The sequence below is a fragment of the Polypterus senegalus genome, chromosome 12, assembly GCF_016835505.1.
Source record: "Polypterus senegalus isolate Bchr_013 chromosome 12, ASM1683550v1, whole genome shotgun sequence".
Lineage (NCBI taxonomy): Eukaryota > Metazoa > Chordata > Cladistia > Polypteriformes > Polypteridae > Polypterus > Polypterus senegalus.
In genome coordinates, this window is record NC_053165.1 from 2,411,512 (window position 1) to 2,430,446 (window position 18,935).

General features: G+C 49.1%; 1 protein-coding gene across 1 annotated transcript; it reads left to right on the forward strand.

Moving 5' to 3' along the window:
• The first annotated feature begins 58 nt into the window (after window positions 1-58).
• parp3 (poly (ADP-ribose) polymerase family, member 3) lies at window positions 59-18,122 on the forward strand. Its single transcript, XM_039770797.1, has 11 exons — window positions 59-164; window positions 1,994-2,190; window positions 2,465-2,590; window positions 3,216-3,404; window positions 4,567-4,693; window positions 5,328-5,551; window positions 6,665-6,817; window positions 10,279-10,359; window positions 11,708-11,885; window positions 15,641-15,787; window positions 16,029-18,122. The coding sequence occupies exons 2-11, from the start codon at window positions 2,011-2,013 to the stop codon at window positions 16,196-16,198; spliced, it is 1,575 nt and encodes a 524-aa protein (XP_039626731.1). The 5' UTR covers window positions 59-164; window positions 1,994-2,010; the 3' UTR covers window positions 16,199-18,122.
• The last annotated feature ends 813 nt before the right edge of the window (window positions 18,123-18,935 follow it).

The following is an 18,935-nucleotide window of genomic DNA, read 5'->3' on the forward strand; positions in this document are numbered from 1 at the left end:
CGATCTCGCCCTCTCAAGCCAGCGTTAGGAGGCGGAACCGCGCCCCGTGAGCTCATCGTCGCCTGCCGCATACTACGTACGTCGCCTCGCCCGTCTTTTCGTTTCCCGGTTCGCCTCGCCTCGCCCGGCCCTCCTTCACGTCCGAAAAGCACATCAGCATCCCGGTGAGTGACGCGGGGTCGGGGGGAGTGTGGCTGCCATTTCTTCGGAGGACATTCTGTCTTTTTTATTAGTTTGTTTCGCTTTTCCTCTGCCACTTTTCTTTTTCGCTCCTGCCTGGGCCCGAAATGCCTGACAAGTAACCCCGGCCTGTGCCCGAGTGAACTGTCCGCCCACCACTACCCCCTCAGGGTCTGACCGGACTGGACACCCTCGGCTGGCAGTGCCAACTCGGAGGCGGAAGTTAAAAAGTCAAGGCGAAGGGGGCTCAAACCTGTAGGGGGCACTTGTCACCTCGTCAGTTCCGGCTCTGTATCAAGACATCGCGTGCAGGTTTGTGTCGAGAGACCCCCGGGGCTTCCTCTGCGCGGCCGACACCTGTGACCGAATGACAAGGACATTTAATGTCCCCAGATACGACGATAATCAATCTAAAAGCCTATTCTCGAGCGGCCATTTCCCGTCGGTGTATTTTTGTGGGGTCCATAAGCGCCTCGGGGGTCCTTACACACAAGGATACTCATATAGCGCCTTAAAGGGTGGCAGGTGAAGTCAAACTACTGGCACAGAATCTTCGAATGTCCGTCCAACTGGCACTTTATCTTTTCCCATGCAGGAGCTTTGTGAGTTCAGGTGGCACAGAGGTTACCTCGGCTCAATTCCTGGTTTTCCATTCTCTCAAGTTGACATGGCGACTGTAAATCAGCCCAATGTGATTGTACCCTTGCATGGACTGGCACACCCCCTCTAGGGTGGGCCTGTGTTTGGACTGATGTATGCCAGTGCAGTAATGGATGGACAGCCGTGTGGCATACAGCTGACCTCGAGCCCACCAATGGGTGGACTTCAGGTTTATGCCCAGGTCAGTCTGCTTGTGTCTTTTGCTGGGAACTGTTGGCCCGTGGCCAGGATGGCACCGTCCAGCTGGTGTCAAATTTCCAGTCACTCCAGTATTCCAAAGCTTGAGTGACACCAGCAGGGACTAACAATGAGGACGGTGGGACCTTGACGGGAGCAGGGAGAAGTGTGGTAGGTGGGCACTTACATGGCAACCAACATTGCACAGTGCCAGTCACATCCATGAGTCATAGCTATACTGACTGACCACTGAAATCCAAACCTACACACTACACTCTGCCCGCTTTTGATGCCAATCTCCGACGCCACCATGATTTAAAACACAGAACTTCACATCACTTTCACTTGCCCTGTGCTTCCAAAATGCAGTGGGCATTGGGCAGTACCTAGATAGTGTCACAGTCTTGTAAGGTTAATCCAACAGTACCCACATGCCACACTACTCATCCAGAAAGTACCCATGGGGCCCAATGATTAACTGACTACACATGCTTTGCTGCTTGCCGTGCCAACAGGGCAGAAGTGTCTCATGCCAGCCCCCGCACTGCAGCACTGGTATTGTGGCAGTAATGACACTGCAATGTTCTCTCCATAGAATGACCACAGCACAGTGATTGGTACCTTTCATGGCACAGTGGGCACTTGAACATACCCCCATATGATGACGGCTGTGTGTGAAAAGCCCGAATGTGCTTAAAGGGTTGCCCAGTCATTAACTCTCTGCCATGCCCATTTTACCCCCAAATACCCACTTCTGTTTGAATTTACAAGTGGGTAGGGAAAGCTTTGTTAGCGTGTGCCAGCCTGTGGCCAGTCTAAGACCCCCAAGGGTCTTGCTGTTGAACAATCCAAAGAAGATTTTTTTTCCCTTTCTCCTTCCTCGGATCTGTGTGCCACCCTAGTAAGTTGGTAAATTGCCAGGCCACAGCCAGCACATGCCCCCCAATGACTTGCTTCCTGTTTCCAAACTCTTTAGATACCGAAGTGTGCAGAATGGCACCTAAACGAAAAGCAGCAGCGGGCACCAAAGGTGCAAAGAAAGTGAAAACTGAGTCGGAGGAGCCAGAGGATGCCTTCCGATCGGCCAAGGAGGCCCTGAAGTCTGCGGCCAAAGGAAAGGGCACCGCCAAGGTGGATGCGGCCTGTTGCCTCAGCAGAAACCCTGATGCCAAGGTGAGCGCCTGGCCAGTAGGCCCAAGGGTAACTTGCTCGCTGTTTGAAGAATTCTGGTCTCCTCCTAAAATTCCAGGCCATTAATGTTAGGCGCCATTTTGAAGATGACAGACCCCTGTGAAGTTTAAACCCCTGCCTGGTCTCAGCCTTTGTGGGTCTGCCACGTGTGCCAGGCCGCTGATCTGAGTGGGTGTGCCTTAACAGCTGTGGTGGTCCTCCAGTATGGTGGGCTGAATGACAAGCCGTGGGTCTTCTTGTGTTCCCTTCTTCCCAGGTTTATGCCGACTACGACTGCATGTTGAATCAGACCAACATCGGCCACAACAACAACAAGTTCTACATCATTCAGGTCATTGAGGCGGGCACCTCGTTCTACTGCTGGAACCGCTGGGGCCGTGTGGTAAGTCCTGAGTGGCATTAAAGAACAGGCACTAAGGGGCGAGGGGGGGGCTAGCAGTGCCCACTTCACTTGTCTTTTACAAATCAAAGAGGTGAGCGGGTGCACAAGGGTGACATGACCAGCATATTTGAATTGTTCAATTGTTGTAAGACAATTTAAAATGCTGCCAGTCACAGGGGCCCCCAGCTGACAACACTCGGCCTTCATGAGTTTGCACTTCTACCCATGTGTGGGTGTCTGTCTTTCAGTGTTGCTGCTCTTTAAGTCTGCCACTCACAAGGTCCCAAACCCCCCAAGTTTTGAAGGGCACTCAGAAAATGGCCATCCTAAGCCTGTATAGCCCATCTTGAATTTGTGTCCTGGTCCAGGTCCTGCCCACCCAAAGTGCCCCTTACTACCGTGGGGCCAGGCACGGACCTCTCAAATGCGGGTATTACTCACTTAGCCCACATTGTTGTTCTGACCAAGTCCCATGCGGACATTGGCTTGGATGGCCTTTATGTGGCACACTGTAGAGGCTTTGATCTGTCATGTTACCCAAATCCGTGAATTTGCTGACACGTGGGCAGCACCATTTTGTGTCGTCTTTTTCCTGATGCCAGGTTGTTCTTTATCTGCCCTCCAGGGTGAGGTGGGCCAGTCCAAACTGTCGTCAGCCTACGGCATGCTGGCCTCCGCCCAAAGGGATTTTGAGAAGAAGTTTAAGGACAAAACCAAGAATGACTGGAAGGACAAGGACAACTTCAAAGCGCACCCCGGGAAGTACACGCTGATCGAAGTGGAGGGCGAAGGGGAGGAAGTGACCAGCGTCAAGGTGAGCACATCGCCGCTCAGGCCTCTCGCTCAGCTTTGGACCTGTCCCACCCCCCTTGGGCATACGGGGTCCTCGTTGTCATGTTACCATGTCCACCAGCCAGAGGCGGTCAGTTGCCACACCAAAAACCCTTAAAGGAGATCTGCCCACCCTCTGGACACTTGGAAGCTCCCGTTATTCTCAGGGCAGTTTTTGAGTTTGCAGGACCAACAAAAGCTCAGTTCCTCATTCAGTCACCCACCCTCATCAGGTCCATTTGACTGTTGTGACCGTCCGGCTTTTCAGGTTGGTCAGCCACTGCTCTCCATTGGACGGTGGAACATGAAGGCCCATTTCATTTGTATTAAGCCCATTTTTGGCATCCAGAGTGGTCTCCGAGTCCTTGGTCTTCCCATTCTCCCCTTTCCACCTTATGTCTTTTAAGGGAATGGTGTGAAACCACAACGGGCTGGCAGGAAAGAAGATTCAGAACGTGACGTTCAGTCCACAAGTCAGCATGAATGTCCATCATTGTCTCACCTACAAGCACACAACGTTTTCGTGTCACTGGCTAAAGGCTGGCGTTCTAAAAACACCCACCTGACAGTTGACTGTGGCGTCAGAGAGCCAAGTGAGCGAGATGACGGGAGGCGGGTGGGAGGCCAGCTGGGCCTTCAAACCCACCGCTCCATACCTCCGGTCTGCTCCTGCTTTGTCTTGGCACGGTCTCGGTTTCACGTGTGCCGACGCTGGAGGTGGTGACACCAGCTAGAGGACCCTTTGCCATTCCTATTGTGGCTGCTTGTCCAGGACACTGTTGCTTGATGTGACCTGAACTTAACAGAAGGGCAGTCTCAAGGACGTGAACAATCCATGCATATTTATGGGCAAACACAAATGTCCATGAGGAGTGGTGGCAGCCCAGCCTCTGATCCTAAACCATGGTGGTTTGGCATCACTTGTGGTGTGACACTCAATAGCTTAAAGCCACCCATGTCCACAGTATGTGACAGTTTCTCACAGTCTTTGTTTTTGAAGGTTTTTGTTTGCCCGAGGTGTGCCCAGAAGTGACCATCCGTGCATTCCTTAAAAATGCCCACGTTTCTCTTTAGACGTTGCGGGTTTACCTGCTGGGTGTCATAGTAGACATTCAAGACCACTGACAAGCTCTCTCTGCTTGTAGACGGACACGGTGGATGGAAGAGTCAAGAGGGTTCTGCCCTGCACCTTGGACAAACCGACCCAGGAGCTCATCCAGCTCATCTTCAGCAATGACATGTTCAACAACGCCATGGAGACAATGAACCTCGGTAAGAACCTTCAGTCTGCTTACTGACAGTGGGACGGAACCCATCCTGCTGATGCTGGGCCATCGATGCCCACTCTACCTTTTCAAATCGCATGGTGGAGTGAGGCGTTTGGCTCCTCCATACCAGTTTAAGGAGATTAGAACCCAAATGGAAGAGGCAGCGCAGACTGGCACCTTCCAAATATACCTGAGATGTCAGCATTTCAACAAGGCACGGGTGCCAATGGACTGGTGTGCCTTGTGAATGTCGTGAACGGGCTGTGCCAGGTAGGTGCTATCTCAGCTTTTCCCTCAAGTGCCTTGAACAGTCTTGAGAATCATATGACCCACCAATTGTCCATGCGTTCATCCTGTGGTCAGTAGGCGGCACTCTTGAGCTGGCCTTTGATCCTGAAAGGACCACCAAAGTAATAACCTAATGGCGGGGGGAGGTGGTGGGAGGGGGGATAAAGAAACAAAGCAAACCCCCGAATGGCACATGGTGCTGAGCCAATCGGGACTCGTGAACTGGCGGCCGAGGCTTTTGGTTGCCAGCCCTTCATTTCAGGGTTTTACTCGGTGAATCTTTAGAAGTGGAGGAGCCAACGTTGGAAAAAAGCACCATTGCTAACGCTAGCCATTTCTTTCCAATGCAGACATTAAGAAGATGCCCCTGGGGAAGCTCAGCAAGACGCAAATCGCCAAAGGGTTTGAGGCCCTCGAGGAGCTGGACGCGGCTCTTCAGAGCAAATCCTCCAAGGCGAAGCTCGAGAAGCTCTCATCCAGCTTCTATACGATTATCCCCCATAACTTTGGGCGCATGCGGCCGCCTGTCATCGACTCTGAAGAAGTCATACAAGCCAAGAAGGAAATGCTGCTGGTAAGTGGAGGGACACCGGGTGGGCTCGAGCATGGACCAGCTTTTAGTGGGGCTCATAGGGCTTTCTTTTGGAAAGATGCGTCCTGCCGTAATTCTCTCAGGCTGATCCCCTGGGTGCTCTTCTCTGTTGGACGCCCAGATTTGCAGACAGGCACTTCTGCCCTCTTCGTACTTATCTCAGGCCCATGAGCTTTGGCTGCAGGTAGTCGCCACAAAGACACCATCTTGGACTGACTCGCCTCATCTCTGGTGCCCACAGTGATTGGTAACGCATGTCTAAGAGTGTTCGGTTGTAGTGTCTGTCTCTACATGCATCAGCCAGGGTCCTCTGCGTCCAAATCTTACACCCTCTTGATGTCTCTGTGGGGTTTCTTCAGGTCCTCTGGCGAGTTCAGTTCATTGGTAACTTTAAATTAGTAAGGGGTGAGTGCGTCCTGTATGGGGCTACGCCCAGTGCCCCACTGAGACTCATACTTTATGAAGACATTCCCATGCTAGCTGGCGCCCCCTTGAGGCCTGGCACAGGTTTTTAGATGGAAGCCTGGAGCCGGTGCAGTCCACCAGGACGGGATGCCCCTGCTGTTCAGAAAGCCAGCGTGCCCATTCACTGAAGGCACTTGGCATTAGACAGGGCTATCCGAGCTGTGAGCACAAACGCCATCCAGTAGACTCTGTGCAGGCCGTTTGTAGGTCCATTGGGTTTTCCCACCGATCTGTCCATTGCCTGAAGCCCCTCATTCGGACCAAGGGTCATGGGAGTAGAAGGACACCAGATGGAGAAAACAAGTCAACCCTGAACCGAGTGCCAGTCCATTACAGACATTGCTGGACCAACACTGGCACGTCTGTGAGGTAAAACCAGACAGGACACAATGAGTGTCCAGGCCAGGACTTTAGCCCGCTGTGATGGTAATGGAAGTAAATGGTGGAATCGAGCAAAGGAGAGGCAGTGGGGCGTCAATAGCGAGAAAGTCCAACCCAAAGTGTAAAGGCCTGGGCCGAGGGGGATCTGCCCATCCCACAGCCGACTCTACGTGGTGTTGAGGGCTCTGAGCGCCAATGTTAGGGTTGCTTTTCCTATTTCTGGTGAACGATTTGCCAAATCTTTTCCAGGTTCTTGCCGACATTGAAGTGGCTCAGAGTCTCCAGGCAGAAAAACAGAAGGTCAAGGTGGAAGTGGAGGAGAGTCCTCACCCAACTGACCAGGACTACATGCTACTCAAGTGTGGCCTTAGGCGCCTAGATGAAAAGTCGAAAAACTACCAGGTGGGTGCGAGTCGTACCGAGCTGTGGGGATCAGCTTACCATATCCTATCTAACTGGGAAACGGCACTTACAGTGCCCTTGGGCATCAGCACCACTCATATGAAGAAAAATCAAACACAATACCCACTTTAAGAATCGAGAATTAAAGACAAACCGACGCCTGGGATGAGTCCAAATAAATTCCATACCAGTGAGCTTCTCAGTGGAGCCAATCAGCAACATTGACGATTTATGTTTGGCTCTTCTGTCCAACATACACAAAGCTTAGAAAATGGCGAGACCACCGGGTACGTTTTCAAATTATTGTGTTTGGCTTTTAAAAAATGTCTTTGAGTTGTTTTACTCAGCACTTTTTTTTCCCCCAAAAATCAAAATCCAAGGAAAATCAGGCCTGGCAACCTCCCTTACTTCTACCTGGACCTCTTTATGTAGGGTCTATAGAATATTGCTGGGTTCCATCATCATCACCACATGTAATTGTGTCTCCACTCGCCATAGGCTTCATGTTAGCATCCCCAGGGATGGAGAACCAGTCCACAGACCCGCGGGCCTGACAAGACCCCTGCCGCCAGCACTATTTTCAATGTATTTATATATACAGATGTTCTCGTATCCATATTCTCTCCACCACCTCGAGGTCAGAGTGAAGAGCTCAAAATGGAGCTCAGACTGTGGACCATTTTAGTGACCTGGGGCCTCATGTATAACGCTGTGTGTAGAACTCGCAGTATAACATGACGTAAGCACAAAAACCGGAATGTTCTTACGCACAGAAAAATCCAGATGCAGGAACTCCAGTTCCCGATGCGTACTCCAACTTCCACGTTGTTCCGCTACATTAATCCCGGTCAGAGTGAAAAGTAACGCACGTGCACACGCCTGCTGTCCCGCCCCAACTCCTCCCAGAATTACACCTCTTTGAATATGCAAATCAATATAAATCGCCCTTAAGCTCAGCCTTCTGTGAAAAGACAATGGGAAAAGCACGGGGGAAAATAGAAGAATTTCAGCGAATACCAAGTGGAGGCAAAGGAAAAACATACAATTTGTTCAAATAAACTGTGGAATAAACAACAAAAGGAAGTTGATCGAGTGACATAGCGTGTTGGAGAAACTCGAAAGCTCAAGTTCACAAAGTCGCACAGTGCCGGAAATAAAAAAAGAAGTTGTCAGATATCAAAGTCGCCGTGAAAAGGGGAGTCGTAGCCCACTGTCTGAGTGTCATATGAAAGCTCATAGGGTACAGAAAAAAAAAGCATGAAACGTCAACTTCAATCTCGACATTTCCACCTTAGTCACGTAGTTTATTTTGTCATTAAAGTAGAACATCATAAACTTCATCTTTAAAATCGTTTAATTAACCAGTTTCTCAAATCACATCGTAATTAAAGTCGCACGTTAAATGCTTTGTTTTGTATTTGATCTTCTGTGTGCTCTGTGTGTGTGAATCACTACTTGCTTCTTAAACCGGCTCTCTTCCTCCGACTGGTCACAGAGTCCATGACATTCGTGACATTACAGCTCTCTGAATAACTCAAATACTGAGATGTATACGTGATGTCATTTTCATGACGATAGGAGTTAAAGCACGTTATTAAACATGTGTTTCACTTTGATGAAATAATTTATTGCAGCAGTACAATCAGGGGTGGCTCTAGGCTTGTGGTGGCACTGGGCAGAGGAGGAATCAGTGACTCCTTCGCCCGCCCGTCAGCGAGGTATCTTATGTATGGTGGATGGCCACATCCGTTGCAGACACTGCATAGCCGCCTCATTCTCATGACACAAGCATTTGACTTTTGCCGAAATTTGCCGCTGTGTTTTTAGCTGCGTCGTTATTTTCTCTGTTTTATATTCAATATACAGTATATTGGCATGGCGGCCCCTGGGATTTGACGGCCCTGTGCACATGCACAGTTTGCACAGGACATGCCTAAGGCCGCCCTTGCAGTCCTGTCTCTTTCAAACGTACTAGCCTACAATTCCTGTCCTTCCTTTTCTTTCCCCAAGTAACCGATCGCCACACAATCAGCTCTGTAATAGATGTTAAGCCATCTGTAAGCTTAGAACGCCAATTCTTCAAAACTTTTATATTCGTAGTACATGTTTAATTATCCTGTCCTTCACGCCAGTCCCAGTGAAGCATACAGCGCAGGTAGAAATGATCCGTGAGCGGAGCGCCAGATCCTTGCTAGCGTAGCGACACCGTGTCCTTTAATTATTAACAATACAGATTATTTAAATGATGTTCAAGTTTTATCTGTATAATATAAATCAACATATTTTGCTGCATTTCATCTTAAAATGATCTCGTCATCATATGTAAATACGAGCTGGCTCAGGTTGTGTAATATTCTGACTATCTCAAGTTTCCAGTGACGTGACTGTACTTATAAGTCCAAACAGTTCCACAAGGAGCAGCTGATGGACTGACTGAGTGCGTTCAGAGTTCTTGGGATGAAACGGTTTCTGAACCGCGAGGTCCGTACAGGAAAGGTTTGAAGCGTTTGCCACGTGAGAAGCAGTTCAAATACACAGCGTGGCTGAGGCAGCGTGTGCTTGATGCTGTGTACTGATAATTCTCTTTCTGATCAGCTGCTCCGAGTGGTGCAGGGAGAGCAATATGGAAAAAGATGATCCGCTGTGGCAACCTGTATTGGGAGCAGCTGAAAGAAGAAGGTGCAGTGAGAGTAACAACGTTAAAGCAGTGATGGTATTTGGAATAGTTTGACCATTCTGTGGCCCATTATATTGTTACAAGTTAATTACAATCAGATCATTAAGCTAATAAACAATGTGCGGCTAATTTCAGTGTATTTATAAAGCCGCGTCAGGGATGTGGACCTGAAAAAAAGATAAACCACACAGGAACAGCAGCATTGCTTGGACGATGGGTGCCGCCAGTCTGCAAAACCGAGCGGAGAACTTGCGTACGCCAGGGTATGAGGTACCATGGAAATGTGCGCAGCTTACGCCAAGTGTAGGTTTTATACATCACGATTTCAACGTGGAAACGTTCTTGCTCAACATTTCTGTGCGTACGCACCGTTTATACACGAGACCCCAGGCCTGGCCCAGACTCACCAATGCTCGCAGGTTCAGGTTTGGCCCTGTCTGAAGTTTGTATGGTCTTCTGGTGCCCAGGGTTGGTGCCTACTGAGCTAAGCTCCCTGGCCTCAGTGAACCCAAGTCTGCAAAATGAATGAATCTCCGAAGTGACCATAAGAAGCTACTGGTCACAAATGCCATGAAGTGCCAATAAGCACAATGAATGTAAAAGAGCAGATAAGGAGGACATCATCACAGCTCCTTGCACAGTTGAGGTAAACAGCAACTGGCTTCACCCTGGGATTGCACTTACCCAGAAGCACTTGAGGGTTGTTATGTTGTTGTTGTCTGAAAGGTCACAGGGGGCCTCCATTGTAATTCTACTTGTTTTTTTTTTTTTTACCTCCCATTAGATAATCAAGAAGTACCTGAGTGTCACCGGATCACCGTCACTGGAGCTTCTCAACGTGTGGGAGGTGGACCGGGACAAAGAGGTGAGCAGCAGTGGCCCTTCTGTTAGCGTCCATCACTGAACACAGAGTCAGGTCAGTTCAGATGGCCAAGCACATCAGTGACCGAGGAGTCGGTGCTTTACTTCAAATGCCTCATTCGGAGATGTGGTGGTAGAAAGGAACTGACAAACTGCAAGTGAGACTGGCATAATGTGCCCACAAAATGACCAGAAGGCCCTCCAACAACAGTATAGGAACAGGGAAAGCCCGAGAGAGCAAAGAAACCAGCAGCAGGGCATCCTGAAGTCAAGGCTCGGGCAAACACGGGCAGGAGACTGGATGAACCTTAAGGAATAATCTGGTGAAATGGTCAGCGCTCCCTCGTGACATCGTCCTGAAGCAATGCAGCTTGTCTCAGCCTTTTCACAGTTTGTGGCCTTGTTAAAAAGTTCTCAGTGGTCTAAGAAACAAGTCCTTCACACTACCAGCTGATGGCCACTTATTGAACCACTTTACTGCCACATTAAATGCCACACAAAATCAATCCTCCTGGCACCTCTGCTCAACATATGCCAAACTGGTTATATAGGTCGATACCAAGTGCAATTTCAATCATAGTCACTGGCGCTTCATGACACTCCACAAATCGTCACTTTCTTGTGCCACATCACCTAATGTCATTTCAACTGAGCGCTGCAGTCGCTCATCATGTCACTCCTGTCTCCCCTTTGCGCGGCTGCAGTCTCAAGACGCCTGGTAGTAGGAGAGCACCTGGAGTCGTGAGGAATGCTTTCGAGTTTTTTGTCCCATAGAAATGAAAACTCCCTGTGATGAATTAACGGCGTGTATTTACACGCCAACCCCAGGGCATCACCTCACGCAGCACAGAATTTGCTCTTGGATGAGATCCACAATCGTGGTGACCCATCACAAACGTATCCCACCAGTTATTTGAATAACCAAGGGGCACCCTGTGGGAAAAAGTTTGTCGAGATACCAAGAAGGTTGAGAAACAGCAGCTTAAAAAAAAAACCAAACACACGGCTTCACGGTTCTGAGGCAGGCACAGAAGGAATTTCATCAGGGTGGGTCACCCAGACGTGTCCCCCTTCGCCTGTGCCGGCCATTGACACATTCTTTTAAGACCCCTCTGCTCTTTTAGATCTTCTCTATGTTCCATGTTGTCATGTCCTCTGCTCTTCTGTTAAACAAGTCCTAATGAGTTGTCAGACATCACTGCCACGGTGTGGCTGTGCCAACCGAGTGCCTTTCTGTTGTATTTCTTTCCACGTCTCCTTCTACTGGGTGATGAGGCAGCAGGCACACTGGGTGGGCTGTATTGGGAAGCCTTGCCACCGTCATTTTGTGACACCTTTTCTGTCTTCCACAGGGCGAGCGTTTTAAAACCCACGATGGCATAGAAAACCGGCGCTTGCTGTGGCACGGTACCAATGTGGCGGTCGTTGCAGCAATCTTGAAAAGTGGCCTCAGAATCATGCCTCATTCTGGAGGACGAGTCGGGAAGGGCATCTACTTCGCGTCAGAGAACTCCAAGTCAGCAGGCTATGGTAAGCTGAACGGGCAATCTGTGGGTGGGCACAGCAAAGGAGTCTATTAATGGCAATGGTGTGTCCAGGAAGCCTGTGGAGTGATGACATGCCACATGGCTACACCAGCAGATCGCAGTACATCAGTCTGCCAATCGAATTGTGAAACTCCATTGTCTTTGAAAAACACAGGCGAGACATGTCAGTTTGTGTTAAGATGACGTCACCGAAAAGAAGTTTACAGAGTCAAGTGACTTTGAGACAAAATGGGGAGGCAGAAAGCTGGGCCTGCCAACTTCTCCTCAGTTTACTGGCACCATTTGGAAGCGTCTCCCCCTCGTTTCCTCTCCCACTCTGATTGGCTACTTGCCGATGCCACGCCAGGTCACAGGTCTGCCCACACTACTCAAACACGCTTGATGAAGTGGTCTGTCTGTGACATCACAAAGACTCCTCTGGCCTGTCGTACTCAACCGCAGTTGTGCAGCAATCTGGCGACTTGTGTCACTCAAACAGGACGCGACAGAAGCAGCCCACCACCATCATACAGATGTCCACAGGCCCCCTTTGATGGATTCCCTTCAGCAAAGTCACGTAGTGCTGGCTTCTGACCCCGCGTTCACAGCCAGCCTCTCCATGTCAGGGGGATTTGAAAAGGGGAGGCCCAAACCCGACTGTCACGGCTCTCAAACATTAGGGCCCTTTTCAGGGTACTCTGGTGGAGGAGGACCACTTAAATAGAATGTGACATTACAGGCAGCCATCTGCTACTGCCCGACGTCAATGCCAAGCCGGTCTCCGTACCAGTGGTCCAGGCCCCTTAGCCTCACCTTCTTCTGTGGGTCCTCATTCACGTGCTTCAGATTCTTCTGAATGGAGCCCCCCATTGACATGTACTCCTGAGCCCCCGAATGAGGCCGTTTGACACACCTGTCAGCAGACCTTTGCCAGCTCTCTCACACGTCCATCACCATAGCCCTGGATTGCCCACCCTTGTGGTAAGGCCTCCTGTGACTTTGGGACTTTAAAATGAAGAAGGTAAGGACAGTCGATGACGTTGTGTTCGGTCAGACAGAAGAGGTGCTCTGTCATGCAGCTGCTGGTCTTAATGGTCAAGTGTGGCTCCAAAGGCTTCACTTTCCACAGACGGGGACTTTTAAAGGCCTCCTTCATGATGAGCAGTTATGGAAGAAAACCTCACAAATGTGCCAGCTAAGCAAATGTCCACCCCACAGCAAGGCAGGAAAAGACCGTCCAGCATGCATCCAGTGCCCAGCGCTCAACAGGCATCACCAACTTCTCAGTTACCTGTGCCATCGACTTTACTGACTTGGCACCACCACCACCACAAGTCCCCCTGAGGTTTCTGCTCTCCCTCAGTTGCATCTCCTTCTAATACCCCCACAAATCCTTCTCCAGCATATGTGATGATCTCCATTTTGGTCGAGTTACAGAACTCGTCTCCTGTATCCCAGACAACTCTTCTGCTGATGTCCTGGGGCCTCATGTATAAACGGTGCGTACGCACAGAAATGTTGCGTAAGAACTTTTCCACGTTCAAATCGCGATGTATAAAACCTACACTTGGCGTAAAGCCACGCACTTTTCCACGGTACCTCATACCCTGTTGTACGCAAGTTCTCCGCTCGGTTTGGCAGACTGGCGGCACCCAGCGTCAAAGCAGTGCTACTGTTCCTGTGTGGTTACTCCTTATTTTATAAATACACTGAAACTAACCGCATATTGTTTATTAGTGTAACGCATCTGATTGTAATTAACTCGTAACAATATAATGGTCCACGGAATAGCCATAGTATTCCAAATAGCATAACTGCTTTAGCGTTGTTACTCTCACTTCTTCTTCTTTCAGCTCCTCCCGTTAGGAGTTGCCACAGCAGATCATCTTTCTCCATATTACTCTCACTGCACGACTCGGAGTATTTATATCACAGTATCTGAGTGTGAATCACAGCAGCAACTGATCGTAAAGAGAATTATCAGGATACAACATGGACACGCTGTCTCAGCCACGGCAAAACGTTTTAAAGCCTTTCCTGTACGGACCTCACGGTTCACAAACAGTTTCATCCCAAGAACTTTAAACAGTCCATTCAATGCTCCTTGTAGAACTGTTAGGACTTATAAGTCCAATCACCTCACTGTAAACTTGCACTACAGTTATAATATCTTACAACCTGAGCCACTTTATAAAGCGCGTATTTACATATGATGACGAGATCATTTTTAAGATGAAATGCAGCAAAATATGTTTGTTAAATTATAAAGATAAAACTTTAACTTCATTTAAATAATCTATATTCTTCACTAGGAGTGTCGTGGAGGATAGAATAATTAAACATGTACTATGAAGATATTTCAATGTTCTTTAAACGTTTTGAAGAATCGGCGCTAAGCTTACAGATGGCTTAACGTCTATTACAGAGCTGATTGTGTGGCGATCGGTTACTTGGGGAAAGAAAAGCAAGGACTGCAGTGACGGCTACGCCAATATATATTGAATATAAAACAGAAAGAGAAAATAACAACACAGCTAAAAACGCAGCGACAAATTTCGACAAAAGTTAAATGCTTGTGTCATGAGCACGAGGCGGCTATGCAGTGTCCACAACGGACGAGGCCATCCACCGTGATAAGCTACCTTACTGACGGGCGGGCGAAGGAGCCACTGATTCCTCCTCTGCCCATTGCCACCACAAGCCTAGAGCCGCCCCGAGTACTGCTGCAATAAATTATTTCATCAAAGTGAAACCCATGTTTAATAACGTGCTTTAACTCCTATCATCATGAAAATGACATCACGTATACATCTCAGTATTTGAGTTATTCAGAGAGCTGTAATATCACGAATGTCATGGACTCTGTGTCCAGTTGGAGGAAGAGAGCGGTTTAAGAAGCAAGTAGTGATTCACACACACAGAGCACATACGAGTAGAAGATCAAATACAAAACAAAGCATTTAACGTGCGACTTTAATTACGATGGGATTTGAGAAACTGGTTAATTAAATGATTTTAAGATAAAGTTTATGACGTTCTACTTTAATGACAAAATAAACTACGTGATTAAAGTGGAAATGTCGAGATTGAAGTGGACATTTCGTGCCTTTTCCCCACTGTGTGCCTTTTTTTTTTTTTTTTTCTCTGTACCCTAATAATCTTTCATGTGACACTCAGACGGTGGGCTTACAACTCTTCTTTTCACGGCGACTTTGATATGTGACTTCTTTTTTATTTCCGGCGCTGTGCGACTTTGTGAATGTGAGCTTCCAAGTTTCTCCGACACGCTATGTCACTCGATCAACTTCCTTTTGTTGATTATCCCACGGTTTATTTGAACAAATTGTATGTTTTTCATTTGCCTCCACTTGGTATTCGCTGAAATTCTTCCATTTTCCCCCCGTGCTTTTCCCATTGTCTTTTCACAGAAGGCTGAGCTTAAGGGTGATTTATATTGATTTGCATATTCAAAGAGGCGTAATTCTGGGAGGAGTTGGGGCGGGACATAATGCGCGTGCACGAGTGTTAGTTTTCACGCTGAGCGGGATTTATGTAGTGGAAGAACGTGGAAGTTGGAGTACGCACAGATTCCTGCATCTGGATTTTTCTGTGCGTAAGCACATTTCGGCTTTTGTGCTCTCGTCATGTTATAGTGCGAGTTCTACGCATGGCGTTATACATGAGGCCCCAGGTTTGTGACCTTTGGTGGCCTATACATGGCCCATCATGCCAACACATTTTTTTTTTTTGTTCCCTCAGTGTGCCCCACCTCCAACAGAATTGGCATCATGTTTCTTAATGAAGTATCTCTGGGTAAGGAGTACACCATCACCGCTGACGACGGCCGTTTAGTACGGGCACCGGAGGGCTACGACTGCGTTGTGGCACGAGGTCAAACAGAACCAGGTAAGCAGCCTGCCTGGGTTTAACGCAAGTGCCTTGGTGGGTATTCAGGTGGCCAGCAGATGGCAATGCCAGGGAGATGGAGACAGTAGCCCTGGGAGTCATTGGTGGGTTCCTACAGACCGTCTGGTGGTGACCCTTAGTTGTGTGTAAGAGGACCTTGGTGCCATTAAATAGTCCCTCCATTAGTTGCCTGTGTTCACTGTGAGACTTTAATGTCCCCGCTGTCTGCCCTTCTTTTCAGATGCCTCCAAGGACACGAGCATCATACTGGATGGCAAGAAGGTGATGGTTCCCCAGGGGAAGCCGCTGTCACAGAAGGAGTACAACAGCAGTTATTTCTCGCAGAGCGAGTACGTCATCTACAAGGAGAGCCAGTGCCGTATCCGCTACCTGCTGCAGCTAAAGTTCTAAGGACCACCAAAGGACGCGGTTAAAGGGGATGCCAGAAGTGCTCTGTCACGTGAGCTTTGAAGACATGGCCATGTGAAATGATGCGGTCGCTTGAGTAACAATCGCCAGAGAAGATCAGCCCAGTGACGTCCCAAGAATCGGTGTGGCCAGCAGAATCGGTGTGGCCAGCCATCCCCTAAGCTGGACCTTCAAATGACCAGGATGTACTGGACTTGCATTTCGTGGCAGAGTCTGATTGGCTACAAAACCTGTGACGTCACTGGGATTTTTATGAAAATGGCCGCGTTGGCTCACTCAGAGCTCCCGTAGGAGAGGGCACTGCTGGCTATTGAAAGATGGCACAATGCGTCGACTTGCTTTTAAATGGGGCCTGCCCATTAGAGGGCCCTGACCGTTGTGCCACTCCTTCAATCCCCTGACTATCAACGGCATGCTGATGATCGAAAAACCAGACCCAAGCTCACTCCCAGTCTCATCGCGTTGATGTACGCACACTCACGCTTTTACAGCCCGTTTCTGGTGCCCTGATCTCAAGCGTTTACATTGTGAGGTGGTCAGCTAAAGATCACAGGGTGCATGTATGGCATGGGTGACAGCAGACGCCTCATTACTGACCGACCACACTACAAGCATGGGTTCAAGTGGCCACCGGGCCTCTGACCCACAGCCTTACTAGGAGCCAAGTGCTCCCATAAGGCAATGCTGCTAGATGACTGTGCCCACTGCCCAACTCCCACACTGTAACCTCAAGCAAACTCGGTGCCTTTTACGACAAACACTGACATGGGCCCCATGCCACTCAGTCACCCCAATCACCGCATTGCTTCTCACCGAGTTAAGCACTCGATGTCAAAAACAGCGAGGTGGTGATGAATGAATGTGTGGCTTGGGGCCCAGCCTGCCTGCTTCTGACCCACAGCCATGGCACTGCCCTTCAGGATTTGGCTCCTCCCATTGCTTTAGTGTGACTCTCGATTTCAAATGGGCGAGGAGTTGAGAGTTGCGTCTGGTGGCAGCTGTCCCTGTCCATCTCAGACCAACGACACCTCCACCCGTGTGGATCTACCTGGCCCCTCGAGGCTTGTGTGTGACAACCAGTTAAGGCCGCCATCAGCCCCTCGGTCAGTCCCCAAGACTGCGATAATTGGTGAAGCCAGTCCCATCTGTGAAGGCCATTCAAGAGCTGGACTTGAACTGGCGTCACGAAGGTACCTGCCGAGTACCCCTATGAGGTGAGCCCAATGGATGCCACTGCTGGTCCTCCACTTGTGGTACGGCATGGCTCAGGGAAGTGGCTTTTTGATTCTGGCTGCAACATGTGGCGCTCAGTGGTCTTCATTGAACGTTGGCGTTGTTTTGCGTTGCCTTTACTGATGGGCTCCTGATTTGCACTTGGCATTAGGAATGTGGAAACGCTGCTGACCTTCTAGCTCTTCATAAATGAAGAAACGGCCTTCAGTCTCAGCTTGTGAGAAGTAAAGCAGACGCTGATCAAGTAAATCAAGAGCACAAATTCACATTGCCGTCCTGAACTCGGGTTTGACATTAAAACACATACTGGTAATGCACAATCAAGAGGGAAAGAAGAACGGCAAGCTGGCCATTAGATGAGCCTCAAAACTCGGAATACACGGGCGGGCGGGCCGGCTGGCTATCCAATTCCCAAATGCCATACATCTGCACACGTCGGCCTCGTTTGGTTTACCGTTCATCCTCTTAGAGTCTTCGATGTCTTCGCGTTTGCTGTGACGCCTTGAGACGTGCAGACACTCGTGGATACTGTGGCTCTAAGCCCTAAACTGGCGGGGCTGAGGACCACCTGCTTGTTTAACATGTCATAATAAACAATGGGCTGGCTGGCTCACTCTGCTTCTGGCTTTCTGTCTCCTACTAAATTGAGCTTAATAAATAATACTGGAAGTCAGTCTGCTGCCTTTTGGTTTTTGGGTCAAGACACAAATTGTGGACTGTCAGGGGACAACAGGAGAAGCCTGGGGGCTTTGGATGGCACCACTAGGAAACAAACTGGGTGGCAGCACCCGACTGAGAAATGGAAAAAGTCAAAGGAGCTGTAAGGAAACATGGTGCCATCTCCTGGCCACAATATGAATGACATGTTAAATTTTAAACAAAAGTGGAGAGTGGCGGAGAAGAACATACAGGTTTGGGTGGGTTTGTGGCGATGACATTAAGGAAATGTGAAATATTCTAGACGGGAACTGGAAGTGGGAGGTCTGAAACTGGAAAATACCCCTCATGCAAAGTCAATGTGGACTGGGCACTTTTTACACCAGCAGTGGGCAGAAACAATCAGACAGGTGAACAGGATAATAAGCTTATATGGCGCCCATCATTGTCCTCAAGTTATTTAACACACCAGTGGGACCTCGGCTGGAGTACTGTGTGCAGTCCTGAGCCATGCCCAGAGAAAGGCCACAGAAGAGGAACCAAGACAAGGTCAGCATCATGGGGGGCAACTGAGGAGAGGAGCCTTTAAAGCAAATAACGATGGAATACAATTTGTGTCAAATTAAATCAGAACATTATATCCTATAAGGCCAAACGTACCGAGCCCAGGTGGTCCGTCCAGTCAAGCGCAAATCCATGTGGTCTCCGTTGACAAACACCGAGGGCATTCTGGGGGTCCCTGGGCTGACAGAGGTGTGATGGCTACAAACACTTGGCTACAGTGTGTGTGTATATAATGACGCTGTATATCGGCGACCACATCTTTTCA